At 35.6% G+C, this 19510-nt stretch overlaps 1 protein-coding gene and 1 non-coding gene across 3 annotated transcripts in view; both read left to right on the top strand.

The window, feature by feature from the left end:
* The first annotated feature begins 7199 nt into the window (after positions 1-7199).
* The window catches only part of LOC115215932 (HHIP-like protein 1), a 92021-nt gene continuing 79710 nt past the window's right edge, over positions 7200-19510 (top strand). For both annotated transcript variants that reach the window (XM_036505864.1, XM_029785294.2), the window contains exon 1: positions 7200-8653. In XM_036505864.1, the coding sequence (XP_036361757.1) occupies positions 7700-8653 (954 nt within the window). In that variant the 5' untranslated portion in view covers positions 7200-7699. The remainder of the gene's footprint in view (positions 8654-19510) is intronic.
* On the top strand, positions 15424-15530 carry LOC115215973. Its single transcript, XR_003882050.1, has one exon. It is a non-coding gene; the product is annotated as a U6 spliceosomal RNA (small nuclear RNA).

The following is a 19510-nucleotide window of genomic DNA, read 5'->3' as shown; positions in this document are numbered from 1 at the left end:
CACCTCTACAACGACGATGACGTCACATTTTCTATGTGAGTGTGTTCATACGTTCGTTATCTACATGTGTGTGACGGTGTATGTGTCTGTCAGTATGTATACATTTTTGTGACGACTATCACATAACCACACATCTAAAGACAGAGACAGGCACACACAGGGACAGAGATAGGCTTCAGGTGAGCGTTAATGTATGTGAGTATGTGTGTGTTTAGTTTATGTATGTAACTCCCCACTCAAACAGTGAAACGCACCGATATCGAAAGTTTACTTGCGGTCTGGGCTTTAAACTAACAATAACATTCACTTTCAAGTACTACCAACATGAACATTTGGCTGATTTAACACCACTCACAATACTCGCAAATATACCTGGAAAAAACCCCGCTATTCTGGTTATTATTGCAAATTCGGAAACTTGGTGAAGTAGACAGCCTCAGCGGTTCTTTCACTATAATTACACAAATGTTATTCCACTCCTAACCAGTTTCAAGAAAATGTTTTTTTTAACAGTCCTTGTTTTCCTCCTATGCTTGTTCATCACTGTAAGTATCAACGTTGCACAACCTTTTTACTGCGTTAGTATTTATTCTAGTATTTATTCTAATGTTACACAGTTAAAAAATATATAGTAATGTCAAATTAATTTATATCTTGCTATATACGTTCTTCAGCAAATATTTTAAATTAACGTTCACAACAACAGTATCTTCCTTTCTATACACTTGGTTGGGCGTTCGTTTCAAAATTTTAAAATAAATTATTTTTGTATGAAAAATTGAATTATGCCTTCTGAATGTTCTTAGACTTTCCTTTTCTTCACCGCGACATTCATTCAATCGTGAATTTTATAACATTTAGTACAAGTTCCACATAAATGTTGGCTTCCTCTACTTCCTTACATTGGTGGCGCATACTAACTTTTGCTAAATTGGTGACATTCCACTCTTATAGTTCGGTTTTCGTTCTTTTTTGTTTGTTTTTTTCTTAGAAGTGTTTTGCACCTATATTGACTACATTTCGTTTCGCTTGAACTCCGTGTGAGTACGTTTGGCTGTTTTCAATTTTATCAATACATTACGTCTATAGTAAACTATAGTAAAGAACATTTTACGCTGTTTTAATGAGCCCACATTTAATGAAGTAGCCATCCTTATGGTTGGTGATCCCTATTAAAATCATTCGTGTTCGAGATAACAACCTTAAACTTGTTTCACAGCTCCTGGTGTTTAGGGTTAGGGTTACGCCGGTCAGGGTGGTGTGCGTATTCCTTACCTCCGCCTATATATGTAATTTATATGAAAGATATGTGTGTGTGTGAGAAAGAGAGAGAGAGAGAGAGAGAGAGAGAGAGAGAACTACTTACACATGCATGCAAAAAATTCATACATCACAACACACAACTTCATTCACTCACTCTCTCTTTCTCTTTCTCTCTCTCTCTCTCTCTCTCTCACACGTCCATTTCATATAACGTACATCTTACACTTTCTCCTCTCACTTCAAAGCAAATGTTGCCTTTTCACTTTATCCTCTCTTTCAATTTCTGCTGTCTTCGAAGCATACAAAAATTAAAGCAATTTTACGGAAATTAACGAACAAACATATGATCCCATGTATGTCGAGTTGACAACTTTGATTCTTTAAACGAAAGAATGCCATAAAATAACTTCCTTTGACACACACACACACACACGGTAAAAGTTCTGTGCGAATTATGTTATTTCTTGCAGTGTGCACGCACAAATTTACTACTCAAATCCAATTGAAATGATATTTTTCTATTGTGTAATTTGTGTTTGTGATGAGCGTATTTAAAAACCTGATCTTCAATATAAACTTAAAAGGAAGTTTTCCCCCAAATCCTGTTCTTTACCTCTACTTTCTAGCTTGTCCGAGGTGACATTTCTGCATCACACCCTTATTTTTTTCCTACTTTTTCCCAAGATTCCTATAATTGCAACACAGGAGATTAGGATTTCACCCATAAAACACGTTCTCAATATTTTAATTTTCTCCCTCTCCACACTAAATTCAAGTTTTACTTTTTTCAAATTTTTATTCTTGGTAATCCATGGAGAAGAACAGAGCGTACGAATCTTTTAGAATTTTACCTAACACCTCACCACTTTCAAAAAGCTACACACTCCCAATGTTTCATTTTAAGCTTTTTGGAAAGCGGGAAAGTTTCTTCAGAAATAATGTCATTTACATGTTGTTTCTAGCATGTCGGGTTTTCTGGTGGTGGTCTGGTATTTTTTACGTTTGCTATTTCAGTAGAATTCTACACATGCGTGAAACATCAGACGAAAGTGAAACATTGGGAGATTTTAGCTTTTTGAAAGCTGGTAGGTCATGGATGGGTGAGGAGGGGAAAGGTGCATTGAGTATTTCATCAATATAATATATATATATATATATATATATATATATATTTCCCAGGTTCCTAATCTCTGTATTTTTCTACATAGATAAAAAAAATCGAAAAACGTTACAAATTAAGAAATTGCGGAGGAGATAGGGTAAAATTAAAATTTTAAAAACATGATTTCTGGACAAAATCGCATTAACGCCCTTTTATACGACGAATCAATGCATGGTTTCTGATCCTTCTTAAGAACAGAAAGCACTTTCATGCAAACCCATGCAAATTGTACCCTCCTCCCCTTCACTATTAAACAAACAATAACTTCCATTATGCCATTAGCTATATATCAGCTGTGCCGATTCTGCTCATAAGGAAGGAGCAAATAATACAATGTGCTTGTAGGTCATAACAACCGGACAACGCCGGGATGCATTGCTAGTATATAATTACTGATTTACATGTAAATATCGATTTATTTGCATGTTGTCGACTGATGACTGTTTTTTTTTAAAAATAATGATCACCTAAGTTGCGTTAGCTCTTTTTCAAACCTGAAGAAGTCCTATCATAATATAGTATGAATGTGGCAACTTCCTTGACATTAAACAACATGCTTGGAGATTCCCATCAACTAAACGGTTCGATAGAAACATGTATGTAGGTTCTTCTTAGATTTTCTTAACTTTTTTTGCGGTTTCAACTTCCAATCAATTTATTTAATTATTTCTAATGTTTTTTTCCCCAAAAAATCATCGTTCTACAACATCATGCAAATACACCAGTATTTACATCCATTTATTCTCCATTTTCTTCTTCTTGTTTTCCCCTCAATATGTATGTATATGTATATATATATATATATATATATAGTGATTTTATTCTTAATTATATATATATATAATAAAATCACTTTATAAACCTCGTAGGTAATTTTATATGCTAAATTTATAATTATATACATAATTATATTGAAGGGATCGGATTAACCATTCCAACACGCTAGAGATAGAAGCCAAATGGCACTGAAGACCATCTTATTTCTCATTCAGCATTGGTTGTAAACGGGAAGATGAAAAATGATATAATATATATATATATACTTGAAATTTATAGAAAAACAAAAGACGAAGACAGGTGTATGAACAACAAGCAAGTGTATTATTTTTACGCTCGGGAAAGTGAAAAAGTCTTTTACGTTTCGAGCATACGCTCTTCAGCAGAAAGGAATAGAAAATAAACAGAGAGAGAATGAAAAAAACTTGTAGATTTCAGCACGCCATGATTCATGAATTAATCATGTTCACAATAAACTCTATTCGAATATTTTAGTTCGTAACCTTTAATAATATTAATGTCATTAACTTAGGGATTACATTACAGGTTTTATTTCTTTATGTATATATTTTATATTGCTCATTTTTTTCATTCTTTATCATATGAGGTAAGATAAACTTTTAGTTTTTAGTTTTTTTTTAGGAATTTGACCTGAGGAGTGACTGTTTGGGGAGTAAAATCATTTCCCCGTTCTAATGAACTTGGATATGGTTTGCTTATATGATTTTATATAGTCCTAATGCAGTCATGAAACGCGCGTAGTCGATGTACAAGAACTTACTTTTATACATTATTTTATTGTATTAATTTTTATTGTTCAATTTATACTTTATTTGATTTTAGATTAATATTTTTATGATGAATGTTTCTTTATATGATATTTTGATGTGATTTTAAAGTATTTGCTCTTATATATTATATGATTGTAATAATTTTATTGTTCAATATTATATATTATTAAAATTTTTGATTAGTATTGTGTATGGTATATGTCTCACAGTACGGTTTTAGGCGGGTTCTTCATTGACTGAGTTGTAGAATGGTGGTTCGTCTCTAAATTAGTTATATACATATATCATGTATTATATATTACGAAATTGGGTCTAATATTATTATACTGAATTTAACCTGTAAGGTTGGAATAATAATTTATTCCCTAATATATATACATACATGTGTAAAGGGAACTGGTTGCTTCTTTACACTTTTGGGGTGCAACTTGGGTGCAACACAATTTCCTTTCTTTTGTTTCTAGAAACGCAACTTTAAAAATAAATACGATTCTTTATTCTCTTATTCAACAATGAAGCACGATGGTATACTGGTATCCACCTAGTTCAACACAGCAAGGCTGAATTCTAACGTTTGTAAGTTTCTTACAACAATTCAGCAGCAACAGAACAGGTCAAATCCTAAGCGTCTGGGACAGGAGAATAGGCTAATCACACGTCTAAAAATACGTCCTTTCTCTTCAATCGCCGTGTCTCAAGTCAACGACGCTATTAAGGAACGCGATAGAATTTCTTCCCCAGTCTCTAGCGCATGTGCATGAGGGAACTTCCTTATGCCTTTCCAGAAGGTTCCAACCCCGTACACGCACACTGAAGAATACGTTCCGCACACGCACACTGAAGAATGACGTTGCGTGTGCGCACACTGGAATATGACGTCACTACACATGTACGTACACACCTACATATATATATACATATATATATATATATATATATATTTATATATATATATATATATATATATATATATATATATATATATATATATATTATGTATGTATGTATATTCATGCATATATGGGTACAGCACATCAAAACATCGTGAACAAAATGAGAAACCAGAACATAAAAAACAAAACATAGAAAACTGACTTTTCTGAACAACGAAAGAAACAAATAGAGAAACGAGACAAGCAACATAAAGAACAATCCCTTCATCAGTTGTCCCCTGTTTTATCTACTCCGCATTTCGAAGGTAAGGATATATATATATACTACTAATATAGGATAAAATTTTTTCAGAAAAAATTTCTTCAAAAGTGGCAGCATATTAAAGTACCTATAAAGGTTAAAATTATAAACAACTTATAAATAAGGGCAATAGAAAAATTATTTAAATGCCAATATGCTGAGAACGGACTTTAAATCGTCAATTTTCACATTATAATAGACATTCAGTATAGATACACGTCGTGCTGAAATCGAGGAAAGCGAGCCTAAAGAATTTTTTTTTAAAGTTCGTTATTTCTGTATTGAATCGATTTCGGGGTTAATCCTATGGATTTTTCCCTCCTCAGTAGAAAATACGATAAGAAATAAATGAAATACTTATACGCACCCATGGAAAAAAGCAAAAGCAAGAGTCATGCGTACACATTAGTACCCCAGTTATATATAAATGTAAAATCCTTTAGCCAGCTTCTTATCGTATTTTCTACTGAAGAGGGAAAATCCATAGGATTAATCCCGAAATTGATTCAATATAGAAATAACAAACTTTAAAAAAATTCTGATGGCTCGCTTTCCTCGATTTCAGCACGACGTGCATCTATATGTCTATTATAATGCGGAAATTGACGATTTAAAGTCTGTTCTCAGCATATTGGCATTGAAATAATTTTTCTATTGCCCATTATATTATAAGTTATATATATATATATATATATATATATGGATGGATGGATGGATAGATAGATAGATAAAGAGATAGATAGATAGATAGATAGATTGATTGATTGACTGATTGATTGATTGATTGATAGATTGACTGATTGATTGATAGATAGATAGATTGATTGATTGGTTGATAGATAGATAGATAGATTGATTGATAATTAGTTAGATAGATTGATTGATAATTAGTTAGATAGATAGATAGATTGATAGTTAGATAGATAGATAGACTGATTGAGTGATTGATAGATGGATAGATAGATAGATAGATAGATAGATAGATAGATAGATAGATAGATAGATAGATAGATACACACACACACATATATGATATATATGCGTGTATGCATGCATGTATATATATTTATACATACATTCACAGACCCATTCACACATACTCATATATACTTATACGCATATTTCATAATATAGGAGGAAGATTTGATCATCTTTATGAAAACAGAAAAAAAAAACAGTAACCAAACAAACAAGCAAACAAAAAATAGCCCTATTACTTTCGTGTTCACAACTTTTGCTTGCTATTTTACAAATGTATTACAATTAACAAACGCTTTTTTCGTCTTCTATAGTATGCGTTATGTTGCATATATCTCTACGCCTCCTCCTCCACACACACACACACATCAACTGTATAACATACTCTCTGATCAACCTCTCCTTGTCCTGTTTTACATCAAACCCTCACAGCTTGAAACTGTTTCTCAGCCTTTCTCTGCCTTTCTTTCTTTCTTGCCCCTCAGCTCATTAGTTACAGGTCGTGGCATGGAATTACTTCTCTCTAAGCCCAGCCCATCAATTTTTAGTACAAATCTACTACTACTACTACTACTACTACTACTACTACTACTACTACTACTACTACTACTACTGCTACTACTTACAAAAACAAAAAACATCATCATCATTATCATCATCATCATCATCATCATCAATAATAATAATAATAATAATAATATAATAATAATAATAATTTCTTTCATAACAGTATTAAAGAACAAGACTGACTTAACTACGTCATGTACCATAAAATCAAATTATTTACGAATATATTAAATTTGCCAGTTTGTTTTAATGGAAATTTTCAGAGAATGTATGAAATATTTTTTTTCCGGTGCTGAGGTAAACACGCCTTTACAACCAATCAGTTTGTCTGAGCTATTAAGTTGCCTATTGAAACTTGTGTCGCCCTCTCCGGAACAAAACCAAGTCCCTCCCACATATGATCGTGCTAACTTTGCATTTTGTGTTGCTAAATTTTAAATTTAAACCATTCAAATCTAATCTTTAGTCATTCATGCACCAAACTATTTCTAAACTACGGCAATACGACTCCAGTTTTTCAAATACGGATCATATTTCACGAATTTTTCGCTATTCAGCTTTTGATATTCTTTGACAGCATTTTTACTAGTGCTGGAAATCCACCCTGATAGCTTTAGTCGTATTTAAATTGGACTTTGATAACATAGTTTTTTTTTTTTCTTTTATGTTCTGTTCTATTTCTACGCTTTGTGTTCCAAAATCACTGTTTTTTGCCTTCTAGTAATGTAATCAGAGGGAAAGAGAGAGAGAGAGAGTTTATGACAAACATTTAACGATATATAATTCTTACATAACCTAAAACGGAAAGTACTAACACTATTATGAATGTCAAGAAAACATTCGGCTCGATGAATCAATGAACAACGCAGTGATCCTGGCAAAACATTTCAATTGTTTCTTGAAAGTTTTGTTTTATTCTATGAATTCAAAGAAAGAAAAATAGAAAGAAAAAAAAATAGCATCAACGATGGAGTTCAGCAAATTGTGGGTTTTAATAATTACAGCAATATTTTCCACTCGTGACATTGTGAAGTGCCATCCTCAGTGCTTAGACTTTAAACCACCGTTTCAATCAAATAGCTTGGAATTTTGCTCTCAATATAGGGATTTCGGTTGCTGTACCAAACAACAAGAAAATGCTATATTTCAAAGGTATGAATACGTCAAGACTCAACTTTCAGATACTCTTCTTCAAACATGTGAGCCCTATCTACGAGAACTGTTGTGCCAACCTTGCTCCCCTTATGCTGCTCATATTTATAGCGCTGAGCAGACAATGCATGCCAGTTCTTTCCCCGGATTATGTTCCAATTATTGTTCACAATTTTACGCCAAATGCAAAGATTTGGTTAAATATATAACGAGCGATCAAGAAATTCTTGGTACTTTGAATTCCAAAGAAAGTTTTTGTTTGGTTGTTCAACTGATGGATACAGACTACTGCTACCCTGATCTTTTAAAAAATGAACACCTCAACTTCAACATATCTATTCAACAAATTACGAAAGAAGGATGTATGTGTGTCGAACAGTTTGCATGGGATTTGAGGAGTCCTGTTGTGGCAAGACATGCCGGCGACGGCAGTGGTCGCTTGTTTGTGGCCGAACAACGCGGAGTTATTTACATTTATTACAGAAACAAAACAAGAGAGCAAAAAGCTTTTCTTGATATCAAGGACCGGGTACTTTATAGCAGTTACAGGAGCGACGAAAGAGGATTTCTAGGGCTTGCTTTCCATCCTAACTTTGCCGTAAATCGAAAATTTTATACGTATTATTCAGCTAAACTCGGCAGACGCAAAGAGTGCATCAGGATTAGTGAATTTAAAGCATCCCGAAAAAACCGAAATAGGGCCAGTCGCAAAACTGAAAGGATTTTATTACAAGTGGAACAACCATTCTCAAACCACAACGGCGGTGAGGTTTGCATCACTCTTCCTCTTCATTTTTTTTTTAATCTTAATTTTTTAAAATTTATTTCATGTTGTTCATGCTATTGTACTTTAGATCGTATCATTTTGTGTCTGAGAGCTACAAAAATCATTGTTTTCAAAATAGGTACAAAGCTACACATTTTGTGGGAAGGGCCTTGCTGAATAGATTCACCCCAGTTCTTAAACGGTACTTGTTTTATTCTGCCTGGAAAAAATGAAAGGCTCAGTTGCCCCGTCACACTCGGTCATGACGAGAACTCAGACCATAAAGAGTCAAAGCTTTAATGACTCACTCGACCGATTCTTGTGACTTTCTGTTGTTTTTTTTTTTTTTTTTTTTTTTTTTTGACATTGGAAGGTTATAAAATCATACTAATACTTATATTGGCTAAAACCCGTCTCATTCTTATTGCTGGCAGATGCGTTAGCGTGACGGACAAAATGTTTAGCGACAAATTATTCCATATTCACGTTCCGAGTTCAAATCCAGCTGAGGTCGATTTTCCTTTCATTCTTTCGGAGTCGATAACATATGTACCAGTTGAACACGAGAGAATGTTATGATTATACTAACCTCCTTCCCCATAAGATTCCAGGCCTTGTGCTTTTAGTAGAAAGATAATTATTTTATCCTTCCTTACATCGACCCCAGTCCGTAACTGGCATTTATTTAATCGACCCCGAAAGGATGAAAAGCAAAGTCGACTTCGGTGGAATTTGAACTCAGAACGATATACCGGCAGACGAAATACCACTAAGCATTTCGCCCGGCGTGCTAACGATTCTGCCAGCTCACCGCCCTCATACAAATATATATGTGCCACATCACCTTGTTTCAATTTATTTTATTTATAATTTTTCCTTTGGTGGATAATCGATGGCCACCATTTGGTAGTATGTCTCTATAATATCATCCGTACCGTTATCCATACAAAGTGAAGCAGCTCATAGAAAACGGCCCATCCAGGGTGATTGGGACGGTTGTCTTCGCTCATCTCTTCTATGTATATATTTCTTTACTACACACAAGGGGCTAAGCACAGAGGGGACAAACAAGGACAGACAAACGGATTAAGGCAAACGGATTATATCGATCCCAATGCGTAACTAGTACTTAATTTATCGACCCCGAAAGGATGAAAGGCAAAGTCAACCTCGGCGGAATTTGAACTCAGAACGTAACGGCAGACGAAATACGGCTACGCATTTCGCCCATACAGACTCTTACGTCACAGCTCAGAAAATGGAGATGTTTTGAGGCATCTGGCTCAAACGACGTAAGAAGACATATGTAAGCGTCTAGGCAAATGTGAGAGGCCTCACCGAAGCGGTGTCGGATACAAAGAAAGTCGAAGTGGCTGGCACCGTCCTAAAAGAATACAAACTAGTGGCAGTAACTCCTTTCCCACAGCTTACCTCTTTGATGTGGTTGCTGTCTTGGGTCAAGCAAAGATCAAGACCAAATGCCTAGCATCTGAAATATTGTTAAGAGCTCACAGGTCTCTGCCGGTCAGGAAATGTGTCAAGTGGAACTTCCGCGTTAGTTTTACGTAAAGAACTGGTGTTTTCCAAACATCCAAAGACTCGAGTTAGGTCCAGTTCTATCACATGAAATTTTTTTATGGCATTCTGAATTAAAAAGTCATTGTTTTTATTCGTTACATCTCTGTATATTAATACCCGATGAAAGTATTGGTTGTTCGGTTGGTTGATGTCTCCAGTCACGCTTTACATTGCATAGAATAAAGAGAAAAAAATGAAAGAGGTGCAGAAAGGGTGTAGAATGGGTGCACGTACTAGGCTTGATGGCAGGCAATGGGTAAAGGAACACTAACAACATACAGTGAGAGAGAAAGAATAGGAAGATGGGAAAGTAGAGGAGTTGGCGGAGGTGGAGGTGGCGGAAAAAGGAATAACTGACACAGTAGTTATAGGAAGACGCATACAAATGAAAATTTTATTTCATTTTATTTTATTTTAACGAAATGGATATTTTTCGTTTAAAAATTAACATTCACTTCTTCATTTTGTATAGACACCAAGAATTTCGATAAAAGTAAATTATTATTATTGCGTGTATGTGTGTGTGTGTGTGTGTGTGTGTGTGTGTACATACAAGTGCAGGCATTACTGTATAGTATGAAGCTTGCTTCTCATCCACGTGGTTCCGGGTTCAGTCCCACTATGTGGTGCCTTGGGCAAGTGTCTTCTGCTATAACCTCGAACTGGCCAATGCCTTGTGAGTGGATTTGGTAGACGAAAACCGAAAGAAGCCTGTCGTGTATATATATATATATATATATATATATGTGTGTGTGTATATATATATGTGTGTGTATATATATATATATGTATATATATATACACATATATACACGAATAACATGTATGTATGTGTGTGTGTGTTTGTCTCCATGTCTGTGTTTCTTCCCCACCACTACTTGACAACTGGTGTTGGTTTGTTTACGTTTATTTACGGTGTTGGGGTTTATTTGGCAAAATACATCGATAGAATAAGTACCAGGTTTTTTAATAAAACTAAGTCCTCGGCTTGATTCATTCGACTAAAAATTCTTCAAGGCGGTGCCCCAGCATGGCCACATGGTCAAATGACTGAAACAAGAAAAAATGTAAAAGATACACACACACACACACACACACACACACACACCACACACACACACTCACATTTTATTTTTTATCTTTTACTTGTTTCAGTTAACTGCGGCCATGCTGGAGCACTGTTTTGAAGAGTTTTTAGGCAAACAAATCAATCCCAGGATTATTTTAAAAGCCTATTACTTATTCTATCCGTCTCTTTTGTCGAACTAGTAAACTAACAAACACCGGTTGTCAAGCGGTGGCGGGGACAAACACAGAACCTAAGACATACACATAGATACACACACACGCACACACACATTTATACGAAGGGCTTCTTTCAGTTTCCGCCTACCAAATCCCCTCATAAAGCTTCTGTCGGCCCGGAGCGATAGTAAAAGTCATTTGCTCAAGGTGCCATACACTGAGACTGAACCCCAAATCATATGGTTGATAAGCAATCTTCTTACCACACAGCCATGCCTGTGCTAGAAATCCACTCACAGATCATTGGTCGACCCGAGACTTTAGTAAAAGACACTTGCTCAAGGTGTCACACAGTGGGACTGAACCCGGAACCGTGTGGTTAGGATACCTATGGTGGCAAAAGTACACTTCCGAAGTTACCTGCCATATGACAGGTAAATCCCTAATTATGAAGTCGTTCTGACAAGTTATTTGCATGCATTCCATTATTGCCGACACAGGATGATTATAAAGCTGAAGGAAAATACATTTGTTTTGTCTTTTGTTTGGCTTTTTATTTCGTTTCTCTTTTTTTTTTTTTATTTCAGGTGATATAGTTTACTACATGAGATAACAATGTAGTTTAATACATGTGGTGGTCATATAGTTTACCACGAATCTTTTCACTTTGACCGGAAGATTTTAAAATAATTTCTTTGTAACTAAACACTTTTAAACTTCGTATACTGATAGAATGTGTTACATAAAACATCTTTCTCTCTTGGCTTTTTTGAGAAAATTCTGTAGTTTGTAAGCTATTTCTTGTTAAATTTCTTGCATTTCGACAATTTCAATCAATCAATGACGTCTATTGAGGTGAATACAATTTCTGCGGTTGTTTGTCAATGAGGTGTCATATCAGTTTGTCACTGTTATTTATGAGAAAAAAGAAACCCTTCCCCCAACTCCTAACCCTAACCCTAACACCTAACCCTAACCCTAACTCCACATATATAAAAAAATACAGAAAGTGACGATCTTCTTCAAATGTAAACAAATACACGTGTGTGGCCATAAACTGAGGGGTCACTCGTAAACAGAGCTGGATAACAAAACCGTTCCCTCTTTAGTGTCCACCCATAATTATGACCCTAGTATCGATCTATTGCATTTCAATGTTTTAGGATTAGGGTTAGGGGTAGGGATGGAGCGAAGGGTATCCTTTTTCTTCAGAAATGTAAATAAACCCAATCTGTTTCCTAAACGAATATATAATATATAATGTGTGTATCTGTGCGACAGAGAGGGAAATTAAAACTGCATATGTTGTGAACTTAGAATATGTGTTTATTAATAAAAGTTTAATAACGATAATCTTTTATTCATACGAACGTAACTGATATGAAATATGTCATAAATAACAGTGACAAACTGATATGACACCGCATTGACAAACAACCGCAGAAATTGTATTCACCTCAATAGACGTCATTGATTGGTTGAAATTGCCGAAATGCAAGAAATTTTACAAGAAATAGCTTACAAACTGCAGAATTTTTTCAAGAAAGCCAAGAGAGAAAGATGTTTTATGTAACACACTACCAGTATACGAAATTTAAAAAGTGTTTAGTTACAAAGAAATCATTTAAAAAATCTGCCGGTCGAAGTGAAAAGATCCGTTTACCACATGTGATGGCAATGTCATTAGGCACATGTTATAATTCATTCCTTGTAAAAGAAATTCAGTTTACTAATCCCCGTCTCTCTCAATGATGAAATTCTTCAAGTTTACTGAAAGGTTTTTTCCCGCCATTTCTGTAGTATATTATTTTCTGCTTCTCCTTTTCTTCTTCATTTGTTGTTTTTCTTGCATGGATCCTCTCTCTCTCTCTCTCTCTCTCTCTTTCTCTCTCTCTCTTTCTCTCTACCGTCACCACCGCTTTCAGCAGCCACCCTACCCTCACTACTACTATAACTACCACTATTTCTACCCCTCTCATTGCCACCACCTCATGCTTCATTACCATCGTCACTCCTTCCACCACCACTGTTCGAATACCCCACAACCATCACCACTACTAAATCTCTCATCCCCCCTCCTCCATCACCCCACCTCTCTCATACCCCACCACCACAACCACTACTTACTCGAATGTTACGCCACCACCGCCACCACCTCCTCCATCACCACCACATGCTGCTTTTAATGTATCAACATACAAAACACAAAACCCTTGTTTGCTAAGATTTTTTGAAAGTATTTACTTAAAAATATCCTTTTCTGTATCTTAAGTAAACCGATAAGTCTCATTATCGACTTGTAAATGTACACGTTCACACTAAAAGCTGACCATATTTACCATATTTAATATAATTTAAGAGGATGCTGACAGGTAAATATGTATGTATGCACATATGTGTGTGTGTGTGTGTGTGTGTGTAAATGAGAAGATGTATTGTAAATAAACAAACGACAGGTAAAAAACGTATAGCGTATATTGAGTGTACAACTGGATGGGAGACGGACACAGAAGGTCCCTAATTCTTCATCAGTTATCGACCAAATGGTATTACTCAGTATTGCACCATTAATAATAAATCTGAGAGGCTTCCATGTTGGCAGTGCCTATGAAAGTTGCGGAGAATATAGGACCAAGAGTAAACAATACAGAGTGGACATTACGAAAGTGAATGTGGTTTAAGATGATGGACAAAGACGAAATAATTAAGAAACGAACAAATTATAGCCTCAGGGACCAAAAGACAAGAATGGTGGATTACGCGCTTAGAAGGCAGCCTAAAGATCAGAAAACTGTGAGAATATACATACATCTACATACATACATACATACATACATACATACATACATACATACATACATACATACATACATACATACATACATTCATTCATACATACATACATACATACATACATACATACATACATACATACATACATATATATATATATATATATATAAAATATTAGGGAGTATAACTCCAAACTTAAAGGGAAAAATTCAATTTAGTATTAAATCAAATTTCACAGTATAAATATATAAATAAAAAATATGAATTAGAGATAAAACCCTATTATGCAACAGTTTATGTCTATCACACTTGAGTTGCATAATAGTGGTTTTATCTCTAATTCATATTTGATATATATATATATATATATATATATATATATAATATATATATATATAATCCGAAATGTACAGTATTCTTTTCTACTCTAGGCACAAGGTCCGAAATTTTGGGGAGAAATGTACAGTATAATATATCCATCATGGCTGATCTTACCAATCGGTTTCACGCAAGGAATACAATGGAGTGTTAGGTAACAATTCAATTATATAACCATATGCTCATCAGAGTTATCATATATGGAGGGGAATATGGCGACCGCTCTCTATTGTCGGAGGTGAATTAACACATCCGGTTTACGGCTACTGCGAAAAAGATTGTGAAACAAACAAGGGCTAGGGTATTAGGTTAGGAGTTATATACTGGTTAGGAGTTATGTGTGTGTGTGAGTATAAACAAAAATTTAAATTGAGTGAGTGGAACGGCTAAAATCCAGGTTACATATGTTTCTTAGCTAGCTGATCCTGTGATGCAACGAGGGGTGCCCAGCGAAGCTATTTATCAGGCCGAGAAAATCACATGAAGGTTACATTGTCGTTTGGTTTTCCCAAGTTAACTCACTGCAGATGTGACTTGAAGATATATATATATATTCTTTTCTACTCTAGGCACAAGGCCCGAAATTTTTGGGGAGGGGGCCACTCGATTAGAGCGACCCTTACGTAACTGGTACTTAATTTATCGACCCCGAAAGGATGAAAGGCAAAGTCGACCTCGGCGGAATTTGAACTCAGAACGTAATATATATATATAGGCCCATATATATATATATATATATATATATATATATATATATATATATATATGTATGCATGCATGTATTGCTTCGGCAATACATATACTAAAATTGGAACGATGCTGAGAAGATTATCAATGGTCCCTGTGTAAGGATGACATGCAAATTTGTGAAACGTTCACGTCATCCACTGTATTTAGACAATTGTTGCTGGTTCTGCTTCAGGAAATCCTCAGTGTTCATTGAATACATAACAAACGATAGAGACAGTTTAACGAGGGACATGTTCCGTTGCGTGTCTTTCTTTACTCCTAAAGTCATGTAAACAACCGTGTATAATATTACAAAGGAATCTGTCTGTCGTCGTCATTCCTGCCCAACGGCTTCAAGCTACGGTCACTAACAACGTGTTGTATTAAAACCGAGAGAAAGAGGATTTGTTTAACGAGATACTCCTTGTAAAATCACCTGACGAGACGCCAACCTATTGTTTATTGGGAACATGAAACTTTTCTTGAAATGCAACTTTTCCAATAACAGTTCTTCAAAACATAAAGAATTTTTGATTTTGATCGCTTGTTACACAGATTTTCTTGAATTCTGGCAATACATTTTTAGTACCTTTTCTTGTTTGTAGGGCTCCTTGATGTCTCCGATGTTCCAGAACGTTTCTTGTAGACATTCTGAGCATTTTCATTTGGTTTAAACTTGTCTCAAATTCGTAGCATTGATGAATCTGTTTGAAACGCCTTACCAAATCGTTTTTTGCATTTCGACCGTGCTTTCAAACTCCCTGCAGCATTTTAGGAAAAATTTCCTTTGTTCAAAGTTAGTCTGGTTTCCGTCATCATTTATGTGAAGTTAAATCTAAAAAGAAATGAAAATTAAGCGAATTATTAAAGTGTACATGCATTGTGGGGGCATGCTGAATGTTTGTGTATGCGTGTTTTATGTATATAAATATATAAGTTTGTATATATATATATATATATATATATATATATATATATATAGTGATCTCTTGAGCACCACCAGCAAATATATTTTTTTCCTCTGTCTTCCCTTCTCGGGATCTTTCCTTCTCCTTTGTTTCCGATGAAGAGCTCCGCTCGAAACGTTAAACCCTCCTTCCCTTCTTTCCTGAGCGTCAAATAATACTTTAATTGTTCCACGTCCTCGCATTGCTGTGTTTTTTTCTGTGTTTTCTTGTTTGGATTAACTATATATATATATATATATATATATATATATATATATATATATATATATATATATATACGTATTTATGGATGGATAGATGTAGGAAACAGTCTTGTGTGTCATTATCTCTTGGTGTAAATGCTTGACCTCTCAGTCTCTGATAATCTCATATAGTGGTACACACAAACATAGCCAAAAACTAAATCACACATTCTAGAATTTCCCTTTAGAGTCAGAAAAAATATCGTCAGAGTTGGGGAAATGAGGGTGGATATGATGTTAGTAAGATAAGAACGGGAAGGAAAACAACGTAAAGCTTAATAAAGACAATATCACAAGAGGCCATTCATACACATGAGTGCAGCAGCTGGCTAACAATACTGTAGATCTGATTACAAGGAGAGAGTTGTGTCGGTGATAAACAACCAACCGAAAAATAGACTTGATAAACGCTGCGACGACAGTAAATTTGATATTGAAAGTCGACATTTATATGCCTTTGGCTATCAAGTGATACATGCAAGCTATGTATGCATGTGTACATGTATGTATGTATGTATGTATGTATGTATGTATTTATGTATTTATGTATGTATGTATGTATGTATGTATGTATGTACGTATGTATGTGTTTGTGTGTATATATGTGTGTACGTACGTATGTGTGTATGTATGTGTATGTATGTGTATGCATGTGTGTATGTATATGTGTGTATATATGCATGTATGTACGTAAAGAGAGATACATATATATATAGGTGTGTACATGTATATGTGTGTGTGTATGTATGCATATTATACGTATATATAGGTATATATATCTGTCTATATCTATCTATCTATATATATATATATACAAGTATGTATGTATATGTGTGTGTATATATATATATATATATATATAATATATATATACAATTGCAGCGTGGCAGGTGTTTATAAGCCATTTAAGAAACACACAAAACCCGTTAGATTCACTTCAACATTTAAATCTAATTTGTCAAAATATTTTCGTCGCTTTGACAAAACTTGGTGCTGCATCTGAAGTTTTGTCAGCGTCGCGGTCTCAAAGCGACGAAACTATTTTGACAAATTAAATTTAAATGTTGAAGTGAATCTAACGGTTTTTGTGTGTTTCTTAAATGGCTTATAAACACCTTTCACGCTGCAATTGTTTTCGTTCCAGCACACGATCTCAGATCAAGTCACTCGCTATGCAAGTACATCTCCGTAATATATATATATATAGTCAGTTCAAATAAACAAGCAATTAAAAGAATAAACAAACGTGAGTACGGGCACAAGAAATATATTAATTTGACGCTCGGTGAAGGGAGAGAGTTGCTAACGTTTCGAGCATAGCTCTTCATCGGAAACAGACTAGTCAAAAGAGAAAGCAGGAAAAATAAGAAAAAATCGCCAACAGTCCACATGGGGTTACATTTCTGAAGTGACCTGAAGTGGAAGGAGAAAGAGAAAATGGTTTCTGGGACAGGAGACTGTGAAGATGGTGGGTATGCACGCGCGAGTGTTGTAGTGTGCGTATGTATGGTAGAACATGTCTGTGCGACAGTTACTACGTGTGTTTATGCGTGTGTGTGTGGTAGCGTATGTGCGTGTGGTAGTAAACTGTGTGTAGTAGCGTGTGTGTGTGGTAGTAACTGTGTGTGTTTGTGTTTGTGTGCGTCGTCTGTATGTGTGTGTGTGTGGTAGGACCTCTGTGTGTGTATATGTACATTTGAGAGGTCAATCATAAGTCACCAGCTATAGTGAAAGGTGTGTAAATGAGTAGATGTGGTTGTTTGTGTGTGCGTGTGTGTGTGCGTAGACGGAGTGGGAATATGTGTGTGTGTGTGTGCACTTGTCTATGAATGCGTGTGGGTGTCATTCTGTTTCTCTCTATACATATACATATATGTGTGTACGTGTGTTTGTCTATGTGCATGTGAATGTGTGTGGGAGTGTATTACGTGCACGTATATGTGTGTGTTGAGGTGTATGTGCGTTCATGTGCATCTGTGCGCGTGTATATGCGTGCGTGATAGGGAGAGTGGGATGAGGTGGAGTGTGTGTGGGTGCGTTGGTGTAGCTAAGGGTGTGTGCAGGCATGCGTGTGTATGTGTATGTGGGAGTGCGTGTGTGTGTGTTTGCACGCGAGTATGTGGTGTGTGTACATGTGTTCGTGTGCGTGTGCGCGCGGGGGTAGGGTGTAAGGGGTGGGAGGCCTCTATGTGGGTGTGTGTGTATATGTGCCTCTGTGTGGGGTGGGTGTGGCTGTGCATGGGTAAGTGTTTGAGTATGTATGGAGGTATTGTGGGTGTGTGTGTATGAGTGTGTATGGAGTTGTGTGTGGGTGTGTACGTATGAGTGTGTGTGGGTCCTTATGAAGGTGTGTGTATGTGTGAATGTGTGTGCATGTAAATGAAATTAATTAAAAACACAAGTTGAAAATTTAAACATGAGAAAACAAAGGAATATAAAAAATAAAAAAATAATACAAAATGAATAATAAAAATTAAAAATTAGAAATAAAAAAGTATATAAATAGATCAGTAACAGAAATAAATAAAATAAACAAATAAAATAGAATAAAATATTCTTTTTTAAAAAGGTGTGTGGAGAAAGTCACTGAAAGAAGGGTGTTGTGTTGAGTCTGAAAGGTGTTTGAGTCCGTAGAGTGAAAATGTATCGCTGTTCCAGGCGGAGTCTAGAGTTGGGGGATCCATGGTGTAGGGCAAGGCCGAAGATGGTGAGGTGTGAGGTGGAGTGGCCGGCCTAGCGAAAATGACGGGCGATGGGGGTGTTTGGGGAGGGTGGTGGGATCTAGCTGGATGCGACGGAAGACACGCAGGATCTCCCGACGAAGAGGTAGGGTGGAGGGGTGGAAAAGGAGGGGAAGGAGATGCAGTTGGGAGAACGGCGTGGGAAAGGAGAGGGCGGTAGTGCGATCGATTAGACAAACGCGAGTA

The sequence above is a fragment of the Octopus sinensis genome, linkage group LG9 (genome assembly GCF_006345805.1).
Source record: "Octopus sinensis linkage group LG9, ASM634580v1, whole genome shotgun sequence".
Classification (NCBI taxonomy): domain Eukaryota; kingdom Metazoa; phylum Mollusca; class Cephalopoda; order Octopoda; family Octopodidae; genus Octopus; species Octopus sinensis.
This window is presented reverse-complemented; position numbering and strand designations above follow the sequence as displayed.